Consider the following 15975-nt stretch of genomic DNA (forward strand, 5'->3'; position numbering starts at 1 on the left):
GTGAGGGTAGGCAACAGCACCTCCGCCACACTGCTCCTCAACCAGTAGGTGTGTGCTCAGCCCCCTCCTGCATCCCCTGTTCACCCATAACTGCGTAGTTATGCACGACTCCAACTCAATCACCAAGTTTCCTGACGACACGATAGTAATAGGCCTGATTACCAACAACAACTAGTAAGCCTACAGGGAGGAGGTGAGGACCCTGGCGGATTGATGCCAGGAAAATAACCTCTCCCTCAATGTATAAAAACAAAGGAGCTAATTGTGGACTACAGGAGACAAGGTGCACAACAGCGTCTCAACAACCTCATGTAGCTGAAGAAATTTGGCATGGCCCCTAAGATCCTCACAAACTTTTACAGATGCACCATTGAGAGCCTTTTGTCGGGCTGCATCCCCGCCTTGGAAAGCAATTACACCGCCCTCAACCAAATGGCCCTCCAGGCAGTTGTGCGGTCAACCCAACGCATCACAGGGGGCACGCTGCCTGCCCTCCAGCACATTTACAGCACACAATGTCAAAGGAAGGCCAAGAACATCATCAAGGACCTCAGCCACCCAAGCCACGCTCTGTTCACTCTGCTATCATCTAGCAGACAGAGACGGTACAGGTGCATCAAAGCCAGGACCGAAAGATTGAAAAACAGTTTCTATCTCCAGGCTATCATACTGTTGAACAGCCATCGCACCATCTCTTGTAGTAAGAGACAAAAATACTCACTCACACAAGCTCACACACACACTTCTGTACTCACATATACACTCAGACACGCATACGTCCATACTCACTCACACGCACACACGCCCACCCGCACGCACGCACACACGCCCACCCGCACGCACGCACACACAGCCAACGATGCTGTCCCATGTTGAGTGCATTCAGAAAGTATTCACACCCCTTAACTTTTTCCACATTTTGTTGTGTTACAGCCAGAATTGAAAATGGATTAAATTCTGATTTTGTGTCACTGGCCTACATACAATAACCCATAATGTCAAAGTAGAATTATGTTTTTAGAAAGTTTAACAAATTAAATCAACCCCGTTGTTATGGCAAGTCTAAATAAGTTCAGGAGTAAAAATGTGCTTAACAAGTCACATAATAAATGGCATGGACTCAATCTGTGTGCAATCATAGTGATTAACATGATTTTTGAATGACTACCTTATCTATGTACCCCACCCATACAATAGGGGTCCTTGTAGGTCCTTCAGTCTAGCATTGAATTTCAAACACAGATTCAACCACAAAGACCAGGGAAGATTTCCAATGCCTCGCAAAGATTGGCACCTATTGGTAAACAGGGCTGGGGAGTAACGTATTAAACCGGTAACTGTAATCTGTTACGTTACCAGCAAAAAATATTGTAATCAGATTACAGATACTTTTGAAAAACTAGATGATTACTTCGAGGATTACTTTTAAATTCAGAAAGGATGTTTGCGGAAAAAACATTATTGACACTTCTCTGTTTTCTCAATAACATTCAAATCAGCATTGAAAAAAGGTTCAAGTTTAAGTTTGTTCCACCAGAGCGAGTCTGACCACAAGTCAGAGACCACTATTGCGGGAAAAGAGCAGGAAGAGGATTTTGTAGTCTACAGTTCAAGCTATGTCTTCCAATGGTGCGACTGCTGTCGGCATCCAAAGATGATCCAACTTAAATAAACGCTTGGAGGTAAGGATGACAGCGGTGGTGTAGTCCACGGCAATAAGGATACCACTTATTCTTGATATCAACATAGCGCATTGATGTGAGTCACACTGCTGCTCTCTCATTTAGCTATTTGCGCCTTACGGATTGTGGTTGTTGTGAATGGCTGTTCACAAATCTAAACGTGTATTTAAACCCAATAATGGTTGAATTCAAGAAGTTTTAAGCTGCCTATCAATCATTGTTTTTGTGTGAAAAATGCAGTGACAAATGCATACTTGCAACAGCTGCATAGTGTGGATCCCAGCCTACAGAATAAAAGTGGGGCTATTATTGCTCAATCTCATTCATGCTGATAATTTTTTTTATCCATAGGCCTAAAGGACACAGTCTCAAACTCGCACACTTTAGATAAACTTAAAGGGGCAATCTGTAGATGCTACATCCATTTTTGAACATCTAAATTATACATACAGTTGAAGTCGGAAGTTTACATACACTTAGGTTGGAGTCATTAAAACTCGTTTTCAACAATTCCACACATTTCTTGTTAACAGACTATAGTTTTGGCAAGTCGGTTAGGACATCTACTTTATGCATGACACAAGTCATTTTCCAACAATTGTTTACAGAGATTATTTCATTTATAATTCACTGTATCACAATTCCAGTGGGTCAGAAGTTTACATACACTAAGTTGACTGTGTCTTTAAACAGCTTGGAAAATTCCAGCAAATGATGTCATGGCTTTAGAAGCTTCTGATAGGCTAAATTACATCATTTGAGTCAATTGGAGGTGTACCTGTGGATGTCTTTCAAGGCCTACCTTCAAACTCAGTGCCTCTTTGCTTGACATCATGGGAAAATCAAAAGAAATCGGCAAGGACTCCAGAAAAAAATTGTAGACCTCCACAAGTCTGGTTCAACTGCAAGAAGGTACCACATTCATCTGTACAAACAATAATACACAAGTATAACCACCATGGGACCACTTAGCCGTCATACCGCTCAAGAAGGAGACACATTCTGTCTCCTAGAGATGAACGTACCTTGGTGCGAATCAATCCCAGAACAACAGCAAAGGACCTTGTGAAGGAGGACACCAGTACAAAAGTATCTATAGCAACAGTAAAAAGAGTCCTATATCGACATAACCTGAAAGGCCGCTCAGCGAGGAAGAAGCCACTGCTCCAAAACCGCCATAAAAAAAGCCAGACTACGATTTGCAACTGCACATGGGGACAAAGATCATACTTTTTGGAGAAATGTCCTCTGGTCTGATGAAAACAAAATAGAACTGTTTTTGGCCATAATGACCACCATTATGTTGAGAGGAAAAATGGGGAGGCTTGCAAGCCGAAGAACACCATCCCAACCGTGAAGAACGGGGGGTGGCAGCATCATGTTGTGGGGGTGCTTTTCTGCAGGAGGGACTGGTGCACTTCACAAAATAGATGGCATCATGAAGGATGAAAATTATGTGGATATATTGAAGCCACATCTCAAGACATCAGTCAGGAAGTTAAAGCTTGGTCGCAAATGTGTCTTCCAAATGGACAATGACCCCAAGCAAAATGGCAAAATGGCTTAAGGACAACAAAGTCAAGGCATTGGAGTGGCCATCACAAAGCCCTGACCTCAATGCAATAGAAAATGTGTGGGCAGAACTGAAAAAGCATGTGCGAGCAAGGAGGCCTACTACATACCCGACTCAGTTCCTTAGCTCTGTTAGGAGGAATGGGACAAAATTCACCCAACTTATTGTGGGAAGCTTGTGGAAGGTTACCCGAAACGTTTGACCCAAGTTAAACAATTTAAAGGCAATGCTACTAAATACTAATTGAGTGTATGTAAACTTCTGACCCACTGGGAATGTGATGAAATAAATAAAAGCTGAAATATATCATTATCTCTACTATTATTCTGACATTTCACATTCATTAAATAAAGTGGTGATCGTAACTGACCTAAGACAGGGCATTTTTACTAAGATTAAATGTCAGGAATGTATTTGGCGAAGGTGTATGTAAACTTCTGACTTCAACTGTATACATATCCATTGATTCTTGAAGAATATAACTTATAAATGCCTCATGGGCGTAGTTCAACTGTTACACTCCATGAGAACCCAAAATATAAGCTTGTTTTCTCCTATGTTTGTACACATTGAAATTGTAAACAAGCACTGTATAGCCTCATAACATGGTTAAAACAAATTCATATCATGGATGGACAGTCCATGCATCCATAGCCCTGAATATTATTAATCTGAGTGGTTACATTTCTCCAGGCCCATACCTCAGCTTTTTACCAAAACAGAGGTGAGGCGACCGTGTTGTTATTGTTTCATCTGTGGATTTTCCCATTAAACATCTGCATATTATCAAGATATCAAAGTGTCACCAACTAAAAGGTAAACAATAGGCCTATAGTAAATGCAGCATATTGAATTCATTTTCCACATGTAAATAGCACTTTTCAGTAGTGCTCAAAGCATGCAGTTCCATGAGCGTGACATTTATTTTTCAACTCGAATCAATGAGCCCAATCAGTCCTCCATGACAATAAAATCATAAACAACAGAGTAGGGCTGGCCAATAAGTCCTTAGTTTTGGGGTTATGCTCAGGTAAAACAATTTGACTAATCTATACTTCCATATTTCCAAGTCCTATTCTTGAAGATTAAGGGGTATAACATTTATTGGAATGACTGGAATTATGATAGAATTAGATTTTAATGTAAAGATATAATTTAAATTGTATTATTATATGTAGTAGAAAGCGGTGGATTTGAAAAAGCCCACACAACCAGCCCATAGAGTAAAATGTAACATCCATATATGGCCAGCTATGTAAACTTTAACATTGATTTATCCTGCAATAGATATTAAATTGGTAACATTTTCTTTCCCCTCATGTCTCTTAAGGGGAAGGAAATACTGGGTAATCAAAAAGTTACGTTAGTGATTACAATTTTGGACAGGTAACCAGTAACTGTAACAGATTACATTTAAAAAGTAGCCGACCCAACCATGTTGGTAAATGGGTAAAAATAAAAAAGCAGACATTGAAAATCCCTTTGAGCATGGTAAAGTTAATAATTACACTTCGGATGGTGTATCAATACACCCAGTCACTACAAAGATATGTCCTTCCTAACTCAGTTGCCGAAACCGCTCTGGGATTTCATGAGGCCAATGGTGACTTTAAACAGTTACAGAGTTTAATGGCTGTGGTACTGTAGTTAATCCAGAATAACCTAATTGACAGAGTGAAAAGAAGGAAGCCTATACAGAATAAAAAATAAAATAAGGCACAATAGTAAAAATGCAAAAGATTTTGCAAAGAAATTAACTTTATGTCCTTAATACAAAGCGTTATGTTGGGGCAAATCCAACACAAAACATCACTGAGTACTAATCTTCATATTTTCAAGCACGGTGGGGGCTGCATCATGTTATGAGTATGCTTGTCATCTGCAATGAGTAGGGAGTTTTTTGGGGGTAAAAAGAAACAGAATAGAGCTAAGCACAGGCAAAATCCTAGAGGAAAACCTGGTTCAATCTGGGAGACAAACTCACCTTTCAGCGGGACAATAACCTAAAACACATGGCCAAATATACACTGGAGTTGCTTTCCAGGTGACATTGAATTTTCCTGAGTGGCCTAGTTACAGTATTGACTTAAATCGGCTTTAAAATCTATGGCAAGACTTGAAAATGGCTGTCTAGCAATGATCAACAACCAACTTGACAGAGCTTGAATAGTGTGGAAATATTGTACAATCCAGGTGTGCAAAGCTCTTAGAGACTTACCCCGAAAGACTCACAGCTGTAATCGCTGCCAAAGGGGATTCTAACATGTATTGAATCAGAGGTGTGGATACTTATGTAAATGAGATATGTCTGTATTTAATTTTCAACACATTTGCAAAAAATTCTAAATACAGATTTTCACTTTATCATTATGGAGTATTGTGTGTAGATGGATGAGAAAAGAATGACTTTGGATTTCTGACTGTAACACAATGAAATGTGTAAGAAGTCAAGGGGTATGAAAACTTTCTGAAGGCCCTGTATATAAGAGACATTAAACCCTGGACACTTCCTGTTTCTTTTATACTGTTTTTGACACTGTGCATTGATACACTGTATTCTCAAAAAGCTCATTCGAATATACCTCTTTTTTTACACTGTTTATACACACTGCATATTTATATACAGGACTCTTGACACAGCTCTCTGTAAAATATCTACGGCTGTACACATCATTCTCAGTATATCTTTTTGGTGTACATGCAAAGATTGCATTCGGATTACTAACACAGCGTTGGATTCATCCTGACATTCTTGATTTCTCGTTTTTAGTTTTTTGATGATTTATTATTCGCGTACATGTTTGACATTTTACTGCACTGTTAGGAGCTTGTAATACAAGCAGTCCGCTTCACCCGCTATAACATCTGCTAAACTGGGTTCTCGACCAATAACATTTTATTTTTTGCACTAAAATACATTTGCCACATGCTTATGTTGACGCTGATAACACATCTACATTTATAGAGTGAAGCACAGCTCATAGCTTGGACTTGATGACTATAACGTGACAAAGCATCCGGATAAAATGTAACAACAGAATACTGAGAATTTAGTATGGCTTCCCCCAGCAACACAAGGCATGCAGCGCTTGAGTAACAACAACACCTCAATGGACATTGTGTGCTTGCGTGCATGGGTGAGTTTGCGTGTGCGAACCAGTAAACTCTTCAAAAGGGATTCCCCCATGGTGCTTTTATCTTGAGGGGCCAAGTACATTGAATTCAGCCCACCCAACTGAAACCCTGTCAAAGGAAGCTAATACTGGATAGAGGCCAAAACATTAGCAGAACTAAATCCACTCAAGAGATAGGAGTAGAAACCTACAAAAACAACATGGCAAATCTATGTTGAAACGTTACCTTCAACAGCATTTGTTACCTCTAAATTAAGACGGAGAGAGTAAGCAGGCAAAGAGAGCCATTATAGTCAGAATCCCCTATGTTCCTGCCAGGAACGGTGGGAAGAGAAGAAAAGCAGGGGGGGGGCATGAAAAGGTCCAAGTTACTTTGTTCTTCTTCATTTTGGAAACGAACTCTGGTTGAACCCAGAACGACGCCAGGCAGTTTGAAAAAAAGCAGGCATAACTCTCTCCCTACTCTAAGCATACTCCTCTGAGAAGGAAGGGGGCCGGGGCCAAACCTCACTGGCTTCTCACAAACGGGACTTAATTTCTTCTCCCTCCTTTTTTCTAAAATGAAAACCACACAGGGTTCGCTGCTAAGAACCCGTCTTTTTTTGAAGCACTGTACCAGAGTGACTCACAGTAATGAAATGTTCGTAAATGAACCTTTAGAGGCAAATTAGGAAGACGATAACATGGCCTCCTTTACTGAATCGATTCGTTTTCTTATTTCTTTGGCCGGCTACAGACAGTCATGATAGTCGCTGGAAACATTTTTCCACTTTAAAGTCAGAGTGAGTGATAACATCCTCTAACAATTTCAAAAGAGTATTCCGTTAAAAGTCATGTTCTGAGATATGTCTTCAGAGATATGTCTTCAGAGATATGTCTTCTGAGATATGTCTTCTGAGATATGTCTTCAGAGATATGTCTTCTGAGGTATGTATTAGATTGCGGTTTGACTTCCATTTTCTACATATCTCTTTAGTAGGCTAGAACTTGGACTTTTTCCAAGAATAGTCACATACTTTCTTCTATAAACAGAGACAAGTGCTTCTTCTTTTTAATATGGTGTTAAGTGCCTATATTTCACAGATTCTTATACATGACTTTGACCCTCGCTTCAAACCCAAACTGAGAAAATCTCTCTGGCCAGCATCAGCATGTAGAAACACTCACAGCGTGTCACAAACAAACAGCATCACACTTGGCAAGGAAAAATATGATGACACAGAACGAAGTGAATTAGCACAGCCCTAATACATGTCTCAGTGACACCCCCTTGGTCGTACAGTAAAGACCTTTCTTCTCTGGTGTCTGATCCGAATGTGTGTGTCTGCTTTTGGCTCACTGACTGACACACATAAGGTTGTTTGGTTGTGTGGTAATGTTTGGATGTGTGGTAATACACGTAGATACAGTAGGATGCCACAAAGCACCATGTTGCATTGTAGAACCATATTGTTACGAATATGGGTTAACTCCCTGAACACATACAGTATGTTTAGAAATATAATATAAATATTATAATGTTCAAAATATGGTTGTTATAAATAATAATGTGGGCTATAAGTCGTTTTGGCCCATAATAACTTCATAAAAATGCCACATAAGAAAAAAGGTTTGAGGAAAAAAAGATTGATTACAAGTCATTCTTTCAATGTGGTAGAATTTCACCTTACCTGTTTTCTCTTTTATATCACACAAGACGTTGAAGAGAGCCGGTTTCATCCTGTGACAGTTCAGTGCATGTTTCCTAGAGGAAGAAAAAAGGGGAAACACACACAACTTTACAACCAAATTCAATAAGACGAGGAAATAGCATTAGTTGCAAAAGCGTTCTGCATGGAATTGTATCATATCTAAAATGAGGAGACTTGTTTGATCACTGTCAATTTGATAAGGAAGAATAAAGCTCATCCTTGCTGTTGATATTAACAATGCATATTATTCTGAATGTAGTCTTGAACAACCCTTCAATCACAGTGATCTAAACTAAAGAACAGCATAGTCTTATTCTTTAATAGAGAAAACCCTTTGGTGTAAAAATGTACTTTTATAGTTTCCCCATTGTCTCAACAAACCACACTTGGAACACTTGTCGTCCCACTACACTTAATCTATAACCGCTAAAATGAATTAACATGAATAGCACGGGTCATTTCAATGTTACATCACGATGGAATGTCAATAATGAATATGATCCAATCTATCCTATATAATCTATTCTTGCACAGGAACACGAATAGATGTGATCGTTGTCTCAATTTCGAGGCGCAGCACCGGTGCTGTGATAACCTTTATTGCCGTTGGCTAAAAAGAAACAAAGTAACCAAAAGGAATGCATCCCCAACATGTAACACAGCAGAGAATTACTGTGTAATCTCATATGTAACAAGATACAAGGCGATTGGAAATTGGGAAGAGGATGCACCCCGCTCAGTTGTAGTTGCAGTAGTTTAATATCGTCATACATTTTTTATTTTATTTAACATTTTGATGACACTGTTAATTTAAAAGTTAACTTTCACAAAATAAAAACTGGTCGGTTGAAGGTAGATTAACGTTACACACTTTATCCCCTACGAGCAGTTGTTGCGTTCGGGTGGGCGTAATTGTTTTCGTTGGATAGCATGAATGCAAATCACATTATTACAACGTAGGCCTACCGTAGTTATTTCTTAATTCATAAATATGCTATTTTGGTATTACTTTGAAAATAATATAATTTTCTATGCCACCGTACCTGGCCTGCGCTTCGTCCAGGCTTTGGTCTGTGATTGTCATTATTTGCTGTAATATGTCTCCAATGTCCTGCTTTCTTCCATCTCCGTCCGTCCCTCCTGTGCCATCCTGCATATTTTGCGCCATGCCGGGGTGTCGGGCCATTCCCACGCCGTGGGAGTGCATCAACCGAGGCTGCTCGTCCATCCTTGACCGCGCTCTTCGCCTCGCCCCCAACTGACCAACACTTTTTTTTCACGGCAACAGAAGAAATATCCTTAGAAATTCCTTTGGATCCCTCTCTCTCCTCCTCTCTCACCCTCTCTCTCTCCCTCTATTTTCTCTCTCCCTAAGCTTTCCTGGATCGGAAAGGGAAAGATAATGACAGACACTCGCTCTCTCCGCTCTCTCTCTCCCAGCTGGTTTGGTTGAAATCTGATATGAATAGCTGCTTTAGGCTCTTGCCACTCCTGCACAGCTACTGTAGAAAAAAAAGTAGATTCAACTTTAAAGGGTTTCAAATCGTGTCAAACCTGACGTGCACAGAGCACGTTATATGCCTTTCCCAATTTCCTTAAAAGCTTGATGGACGGAACATGTAACAGTCACTCTCTCAGAGGGTTAGTGAAAGTAACACCAATTGTTATTGTTTCGCGTATGTCTGTAGCAACTGACACACAACCAGAGTATGCAATAAAAGCCTCCGCCCCCTGAGCCACGATTGGAGAAGAAGGGGGCATAAGTCCCACCTCCGTCTCCTCAAGAAAAGTCAATCATATTTTTCGGGACGCGGCAATAAACATAAAATGTGAATGTTAACACTGGGTCTGGACCTTCTTTAACAGCTCAGTGGTCTGGACGTGGTGGCAATACAATGATGGATAGAGACTGAATATGTAATAAATAATTGGGCTTGGCACCAAAGCTCTGTACCTGACGTCACAAGGAACAGGCACCCCATCTGAAATAAATGAATTGTCTTCTTTCAGTACAGATTCACCTGGCTATTGCTTATTAAAACAAGGCAACTGTAAATATGTCTCCCCCCACAAATTATACAGCGCCCCCCATGGGCCAAACAGTGCAATTTTGTAAACAACAGATCTCTATGGCACCACATATCATTCACCCAAGTTTTGTCAAATTCGGGCAAGTGGAGTCTGAGATATCGCGTGGGTTAGCTAGACTCTTATCCATGAGCATGTGTACCAAATGTCATCACTCTGAGTCAAACAGATCGAGAGATATGAACATGTTCCCATTATAGCGCCACTGTTAGGTTAATATGAATGTTCTTGTATATGTTAAGTCTTGACAGTATTTGCAACATGTGTACCATGTTACGATAGAAACATCTTTGACTGATTTATATGAATGTATGTGCCAGACCACACCCACTTGAATGTGTATTGGTCAATCACGGTCTAGCTGTTTTAGGTAGTAGTCTGTAAAATATTGCATTGAGAGACCTTTGTCTTTAACGTAGATTTGGCTTTAACGTTGATGAGTTGTCTACAGATATTCGCTACAAAACTATTTATTTAAGTCTATACAGATATAGACTGAGCTGTTATGATGTTATTACCATGTTATAAAGACTACTGAAAGAACATGGTTATAATCTTGGAAACAGTATTTGTTTTAACACAGGTTGCTGGTGTTTTAGATGTCTTGGATACCTCACAGCAGCACAATTGATCCATGCTATCACCGTACTGGCCTCCTCTCGTGTTATGGCTGGAGTTAAATCGATCAGTCCGTTTTCTCATTAAGTCCTGAATAGAAGGTGAGGCAGTAATTGTCCCAGGGGGCAGGGGGAAGTGGTGTGTGTGTGTGTGTATATATATATATATATATGTGTGTGTGTGTGTGTGTGTGTGTGTGCGTGTGTGTGTGGGTCTGGTCTCTATACTGCAGGACCACACACCCAGTTTAGACTCATGCTCTAACCTTGCACCCTGACACTACACTCAGGAGTTTGCCCTCTCTTTACACATATGCCCCTTTATGTGAACAAAACTGTGATGGATTTCAGCCATATGAACATAACGCACCTTTGTAATCTCTTCCTAAAGAGCCTTGAGGTGGAGTAATAGTGTTGTATAAATCTATTGTGTAATATTGTGCATAATAGCCTTTCAATTTAAATGGAATTTGATCCCATAATGGTGAACCACGTATGTCACTCAGTCACTCACAGGTTCCACTCAAATTTATACAACGGGTGGTTCTAAACCTGAATGCTGATTGGTTAAAAGCGCATTCCAGCCGGTGTCTATTCCACAAATTACCACCGGCTAAATCTATGATGTTAAAATGCCTTTTTACTCTTTTCCATCTGATTGCAGAATCCACTGTCTCATCAGCAGAGGCAGAGAAGTTATAAACTTGATCTTCACTACAAAAAGCATCTTGACATTATCTCACATTTCTTTTATACTAACATTTAGTTTTCAACAGCAGAGATTTGTATTGCCGTCTGTCTCTCCGACATTTGCAAGATTGTTTCAATATTCAAATTCGATCTCCAACTGTCCAATAGTAATAGAGTCAGGACGACAGAGAGGCAGGCAGAATGTCTCAGCTAGTCAAAATCAAATCAAATCAAATCAAATGTTATTAGTCACATGCTGTCACACCCTGACCTGAGATATCTCTGTTTTCTTTATATTTTTGTTAGGTCAGGGTGTGACCAGGGTGGGTATGCTAGTTTTGTATTATCTAGGGTTTTTGTATTGTCTAGGGTTTTTGTATGTCTAGGGTTTTGTAGGTCTACGGGTTTTTGTAATTCTATGTTGCCTGATATGGTTCCCAATCAGAGACAGCTGTTTATCGTTGTCTCTGATTGGGGATCATATTTAGGTAGCCATTTCCCTTTTGGTGTTTGTGGGATCTTGTTCTATGTTTCATTGCCTGTCTGCACTATTCGTATAGCTTCACGTTTCGTTTTTTTTGTTTTGTCTTGCTGAGTTTCGGTTTTATTAAAAACATGTGGAACTCTACTCACGCTGCACCTTGGTCCGATCTTTATAACGAACGTGACAGAAGATCCCACCACAAAAAGACCAAGCAGCGTGTTCAGGAGGAGTGGACATCCTGGGCTCGGGAGAAAGATGAGTGGAGGACATCCTGGACCTGGGAGGAGGTAATGGCAGGGGACAAGTCCCTGCCATGGAAGCAGGTGGAGATAGCGCAGGAGGAACGGCGATGATACGAGGGGACACGGCTAGCACGGAAGACGCAGCTCCTTTTTGGGGGGTGGCACATGGGGAGATTGGCAGAGTCAGGGGTTAGACCTGAGCCAACTCCCCATGCTTACCGTGGGGAGCGTGTGACTGGTCAGACACCTTGTTACGCAGTGATGCGCACGGTGTCTCCAGTTCGCATTCATAGCCCGGTGCACTCTATTCCAGCTCCTCGCATTTGCCGGGCTAGAATGGGCATCCAGCCAGGACGGATGGTGCCGTCTCAGCGCTCCTGGTCTCCAGTACACATCCTTGGACCAGGATATCCTGCGCCGGCTCTGTGTACTGTGTCTCCAGTGCGTCTGCAAAGCCCAGTGCGTCCCGTACCACCAGCGCCGGCACCAAGCATCAGGTCTCCAGTGCACCGCCACAGTCCAGAGCTTCCGGCGACAGTTCCCAGTCCAGAGCTTCCGACGACAGTTCCCAGTCCAGAGCTTCCGGCGACAGTTCCCAGTCCAGAGCTTCCGGCGACAGTTCCCAGTCCAGAGTTTCCGGCGACAGTTCCCAGTCCAGAGTTTCCGGCGACAGTTCCCAGTCTAGAGTTTCCGGTGACAGTTCCCAGTCCAGAGTTTCCGGCGACAGTTCCCAGTCCAGAGTTTCTGGCGACAGTTCCCAGTCCAGAGCTTCCGGCAACGGGCCACAGTCCGGAAACTCCAATGATGGGCCACAGTCCGGAACCTCCAACGATGGGCCACAGTCCGGAACCTCCAACGACGGGTCATAGTCCGGAACCTCCAATGAGCGTCCACAGTCCGGAACCTCCAACGATGGTCCACAGTCCGGCACCTCCAACGACGGCCCACAGTCCGGAACCTCCACCGACAGTCCACAGTCCGGAACCTCCAACGACGTGCCACAGTCCGGAACCTCCAACGACGGGCCACAGTCCGGAACCTCCAACGACGTGCCACAGTCCGGAACCTCCACCGACAGTCCACAGTCCGGAACCTCCAACGACGTGCCACAGTCTGGAACCTCCAACGACATGCCACAGTCCGGAACCTCCACCGACAGTCCACAGTCCGGAACCTCCACCGACAGTCCACAGTCTGGAACCACCAACGACGTGCCACAGTCCGGAACCTCCACCGACAGTCCACAGTCCGGAACCTCCAACGACGTGCCACAGTCCGGAACCTCCAACGACGGGACATAGTCCGGAACTTCCAACGAGGGTCCACAGTCCGGAACCTCCAACGACGGGCCACAGTCCGGAACCTCCAACGACGGGCCATAGTCCGGAATTTCCAACGAGGGTCCACAGTCCGGAACCTTCAACGACGGTCCACAGTCCGGAACCTCCAGCGACGGTCCCCCACCCGGACCCTCCCATATAGGTTCAGGTTTGCAGCCGGGAGTCCTCACCTTTAGGGGAGGGGGGGAGTACTGTCACGCCCTGACCTGAGATATCTCTGTTTTCTTTTTTGGTTAGGTCAGGGTGTGACTAGGGTGGGTACGCTAGTTTTGTATTGTCAAGGGTTTTTGTATTGACTAGGGTTTTGTAGGTCTAGGAGTTTTGTAATTCTATGTTGGCCTGATATGGTTCCCAATCAGAGACAGCTGTTTATCGTTGTCTCTGATTGGGGATCATATTAATGTAGCCATTTCCCTTTGGTGTTTGTGGGATCTTGTTCTATGTTTAGTTGCCTGTCTGCACTATTCATATAGCTTCACGTTTCATTTGTGCTTGTTTGTTTTGTTTTGCTGAGTTTCGGTTTTATTAAAAACATGTGGAACTTTACTCATGCTGCGCCTTGGTCCGATCTTTATAACGAACGTGACACATGCGCTGAATACAACAGGTTCCTTACAGTGAAATGCTTACCTACAAGCTCCTAACCAACAATGCCGTTAAAAAAAATATGAATAAGAATAAAAGTAACAAAGTCATGAAGAGAAGCAGTAAAATAATAATAGCTACAATAGCAGTCAAAATTATGAATCAGCTGGCATCATTTTTATGGATATCCACAAAGAAATGTCAATTGACAAAAAGCTAGTTTGCAGTCTTTCCAGCTTGAGTTTGAAGTTATTGTGTTCGCTGTGTTGTTGGCTAGCTCCTCTGAACAACAGTGTCCTGAGGAGTGAGCACATTTTCTATGCCAGGTGAAATTGTGCCTCATTAGCTCATTGTTATGGATGTATCCAAATAAATGTCACTAGAAAACAACTTAAACAAATGCATCTACTGTTGTTATCCTGTCTGTGCTGTTTGATGTGACTAAGTTAGCTGTAGTTGGCAAGCTAGCAAGCAAGGGATAAGAATGTTGCCAGCCAGTATGGCAATGGAACATTTAGAATAAACAACTGGGTCGCATCACGTAGATACAGAACAAAAAGACTGAACGACTAGGTCACGTCTCTGGCAACTGAACCAATAGAACAAACTACCAGCCGGCTTGGGTAGCAACCCTAGATTTGTTTCAGGACTATATATTGTGGATTAAATTAAAGGATTAAATAGTATGAATAAACTCAAAATAATCAAAATAATGTTTTTAATGAAAATATGTCAATCATTATTTAAATATGTTGGTAAGTGATAATCCCCTCAAAGTCGGTGTTTGGAGGATATATTGGCACGGTTTGCCGGCCCTCTACAAACCTGTGCCAATATATCCTCCAAAGGGCATTGAGGGCATTATCACTTAATCGGAATTCTCAATTGACCCAGACTATTGATGCAAACATTCAAAGCCTCCAATTGATAGCAGATGTCATTGAGGCCAACACCTCTGTCAAGCTCAGTTTGAAACACATGAAAGTCAGTGAGACCATGGGAAAAACAGAGTTTTCTTCAGAAAATACATTGTTTAAATGGCTAAATAATTGAACAGTGCACCAGGGGTACTTGCTACTGTGATTGCTACTGTGATTATTGAAATACAGAGCCTGTTGGAGTATTTTTCAAATCCGAAATTATACTTTTGTTATATTATTTGATAGCTCAGCTGGTTAGCTAGCTCCTAGTCTTATTGACCACCAAACGTTGCCAATGCTAGCTATCTAGCTAGCATCTTAATATAACTTGTTTTCTCAAAATGTATATTAGCTAGCAAAGTTATTCATGTTATTAATACAACTCCCATCTGCTGTCAACATCAGGGTAGGATTTGAGGGCACTAGTTTGCTCCAAAAGTGGTTGTAGCTTTGACTGCATGCTGACAGTGAATTCAGAGCCATTCCGTGGTTAGCCACACTACAAACATAGTTTTACCAGGTACCATGAAGCAATTGTAATGAGTCCACCACAGTATACCTGATGGTTTCCTGATTAGGAAAGGGTTTTCTGTGTTTCATTTCATTGTGTATTAAAAACACCATTTGAGATCAATGTGAGGGGATTTTGGCAGTGGTTAGAAGGGGGAATTGGGCTTCCTGGGAAAATGTTGTCTGAGGTTGCAACAGTAATTTAGAGGGGTAGTGCTTATTGAAGGGTCTATTCTCAGTATTTACTAATGTACAACAGAAAATAATGCCTTTCAGTTATGTGTATCATTTCCGGGTCTCCTTCGTAAAAGAGGTCTCCTGACATCAATGGCACTTCCTGGATAAACAAAGGTTAAAAATGTATGTTTTAAGTAAGTCAGTAGGATACATTTTCTAAAGATAATAACTTCAATGTTTTC

General features: G+C 41.8%; 1 protein-coding gene across 3 annotated transcripts in view; it reads right to left on the minus strand.

Annotated features, from left to right (window-relative positions):
- LOC109871867 (pre-B-cell leukemia transcription factor 1) overlaps window positions 1-9791 on the minus strand; it is a 75194-nt gene extending 65403 nt beyond the window's left edge. Inside the window, exons 1-2 of one of the 3 annotated variants that reach the window (XM_020462877.2) lie at window positions 9124-9791; window positions 8060-8133 (exon numbers count right to left, since the gene is read on the minus strand). In XM_020462877.2, coding sequence (XP_020318466.1) covers window positions 8060-8133; window positions 9124-9308 — 259 coding nt within the window. In that variant the 5' untranslated portion in view covers window positions 9309-9791. The remainder of the gene's footprint in view (window positions 1-8059; window positions 8134-9123) is intronic. The other 2 variants (XM_020462876.2, XM_020462874.2) reach the window with 2 other exon arrangements.
- Between the last annotated feature and the right edge of the window lie 6184 nt (window positions 9792-15975).

This window comes from Oncorhynchus kisutch, linkage group LG27, assembly GCF_002021735.2.
Source record: "Oncorhynchus kisutch isolate 150728-3 linkage group LG27, Okis_V2, whole genome shotgun sequence".
Taxonomy (NCBI): Eukaryota; Metazoa; Chordata; class Actinopteri; order Salmoniformes; family Salmonidae; genus Oncorhynchus; species Oncorhynchus kisutch.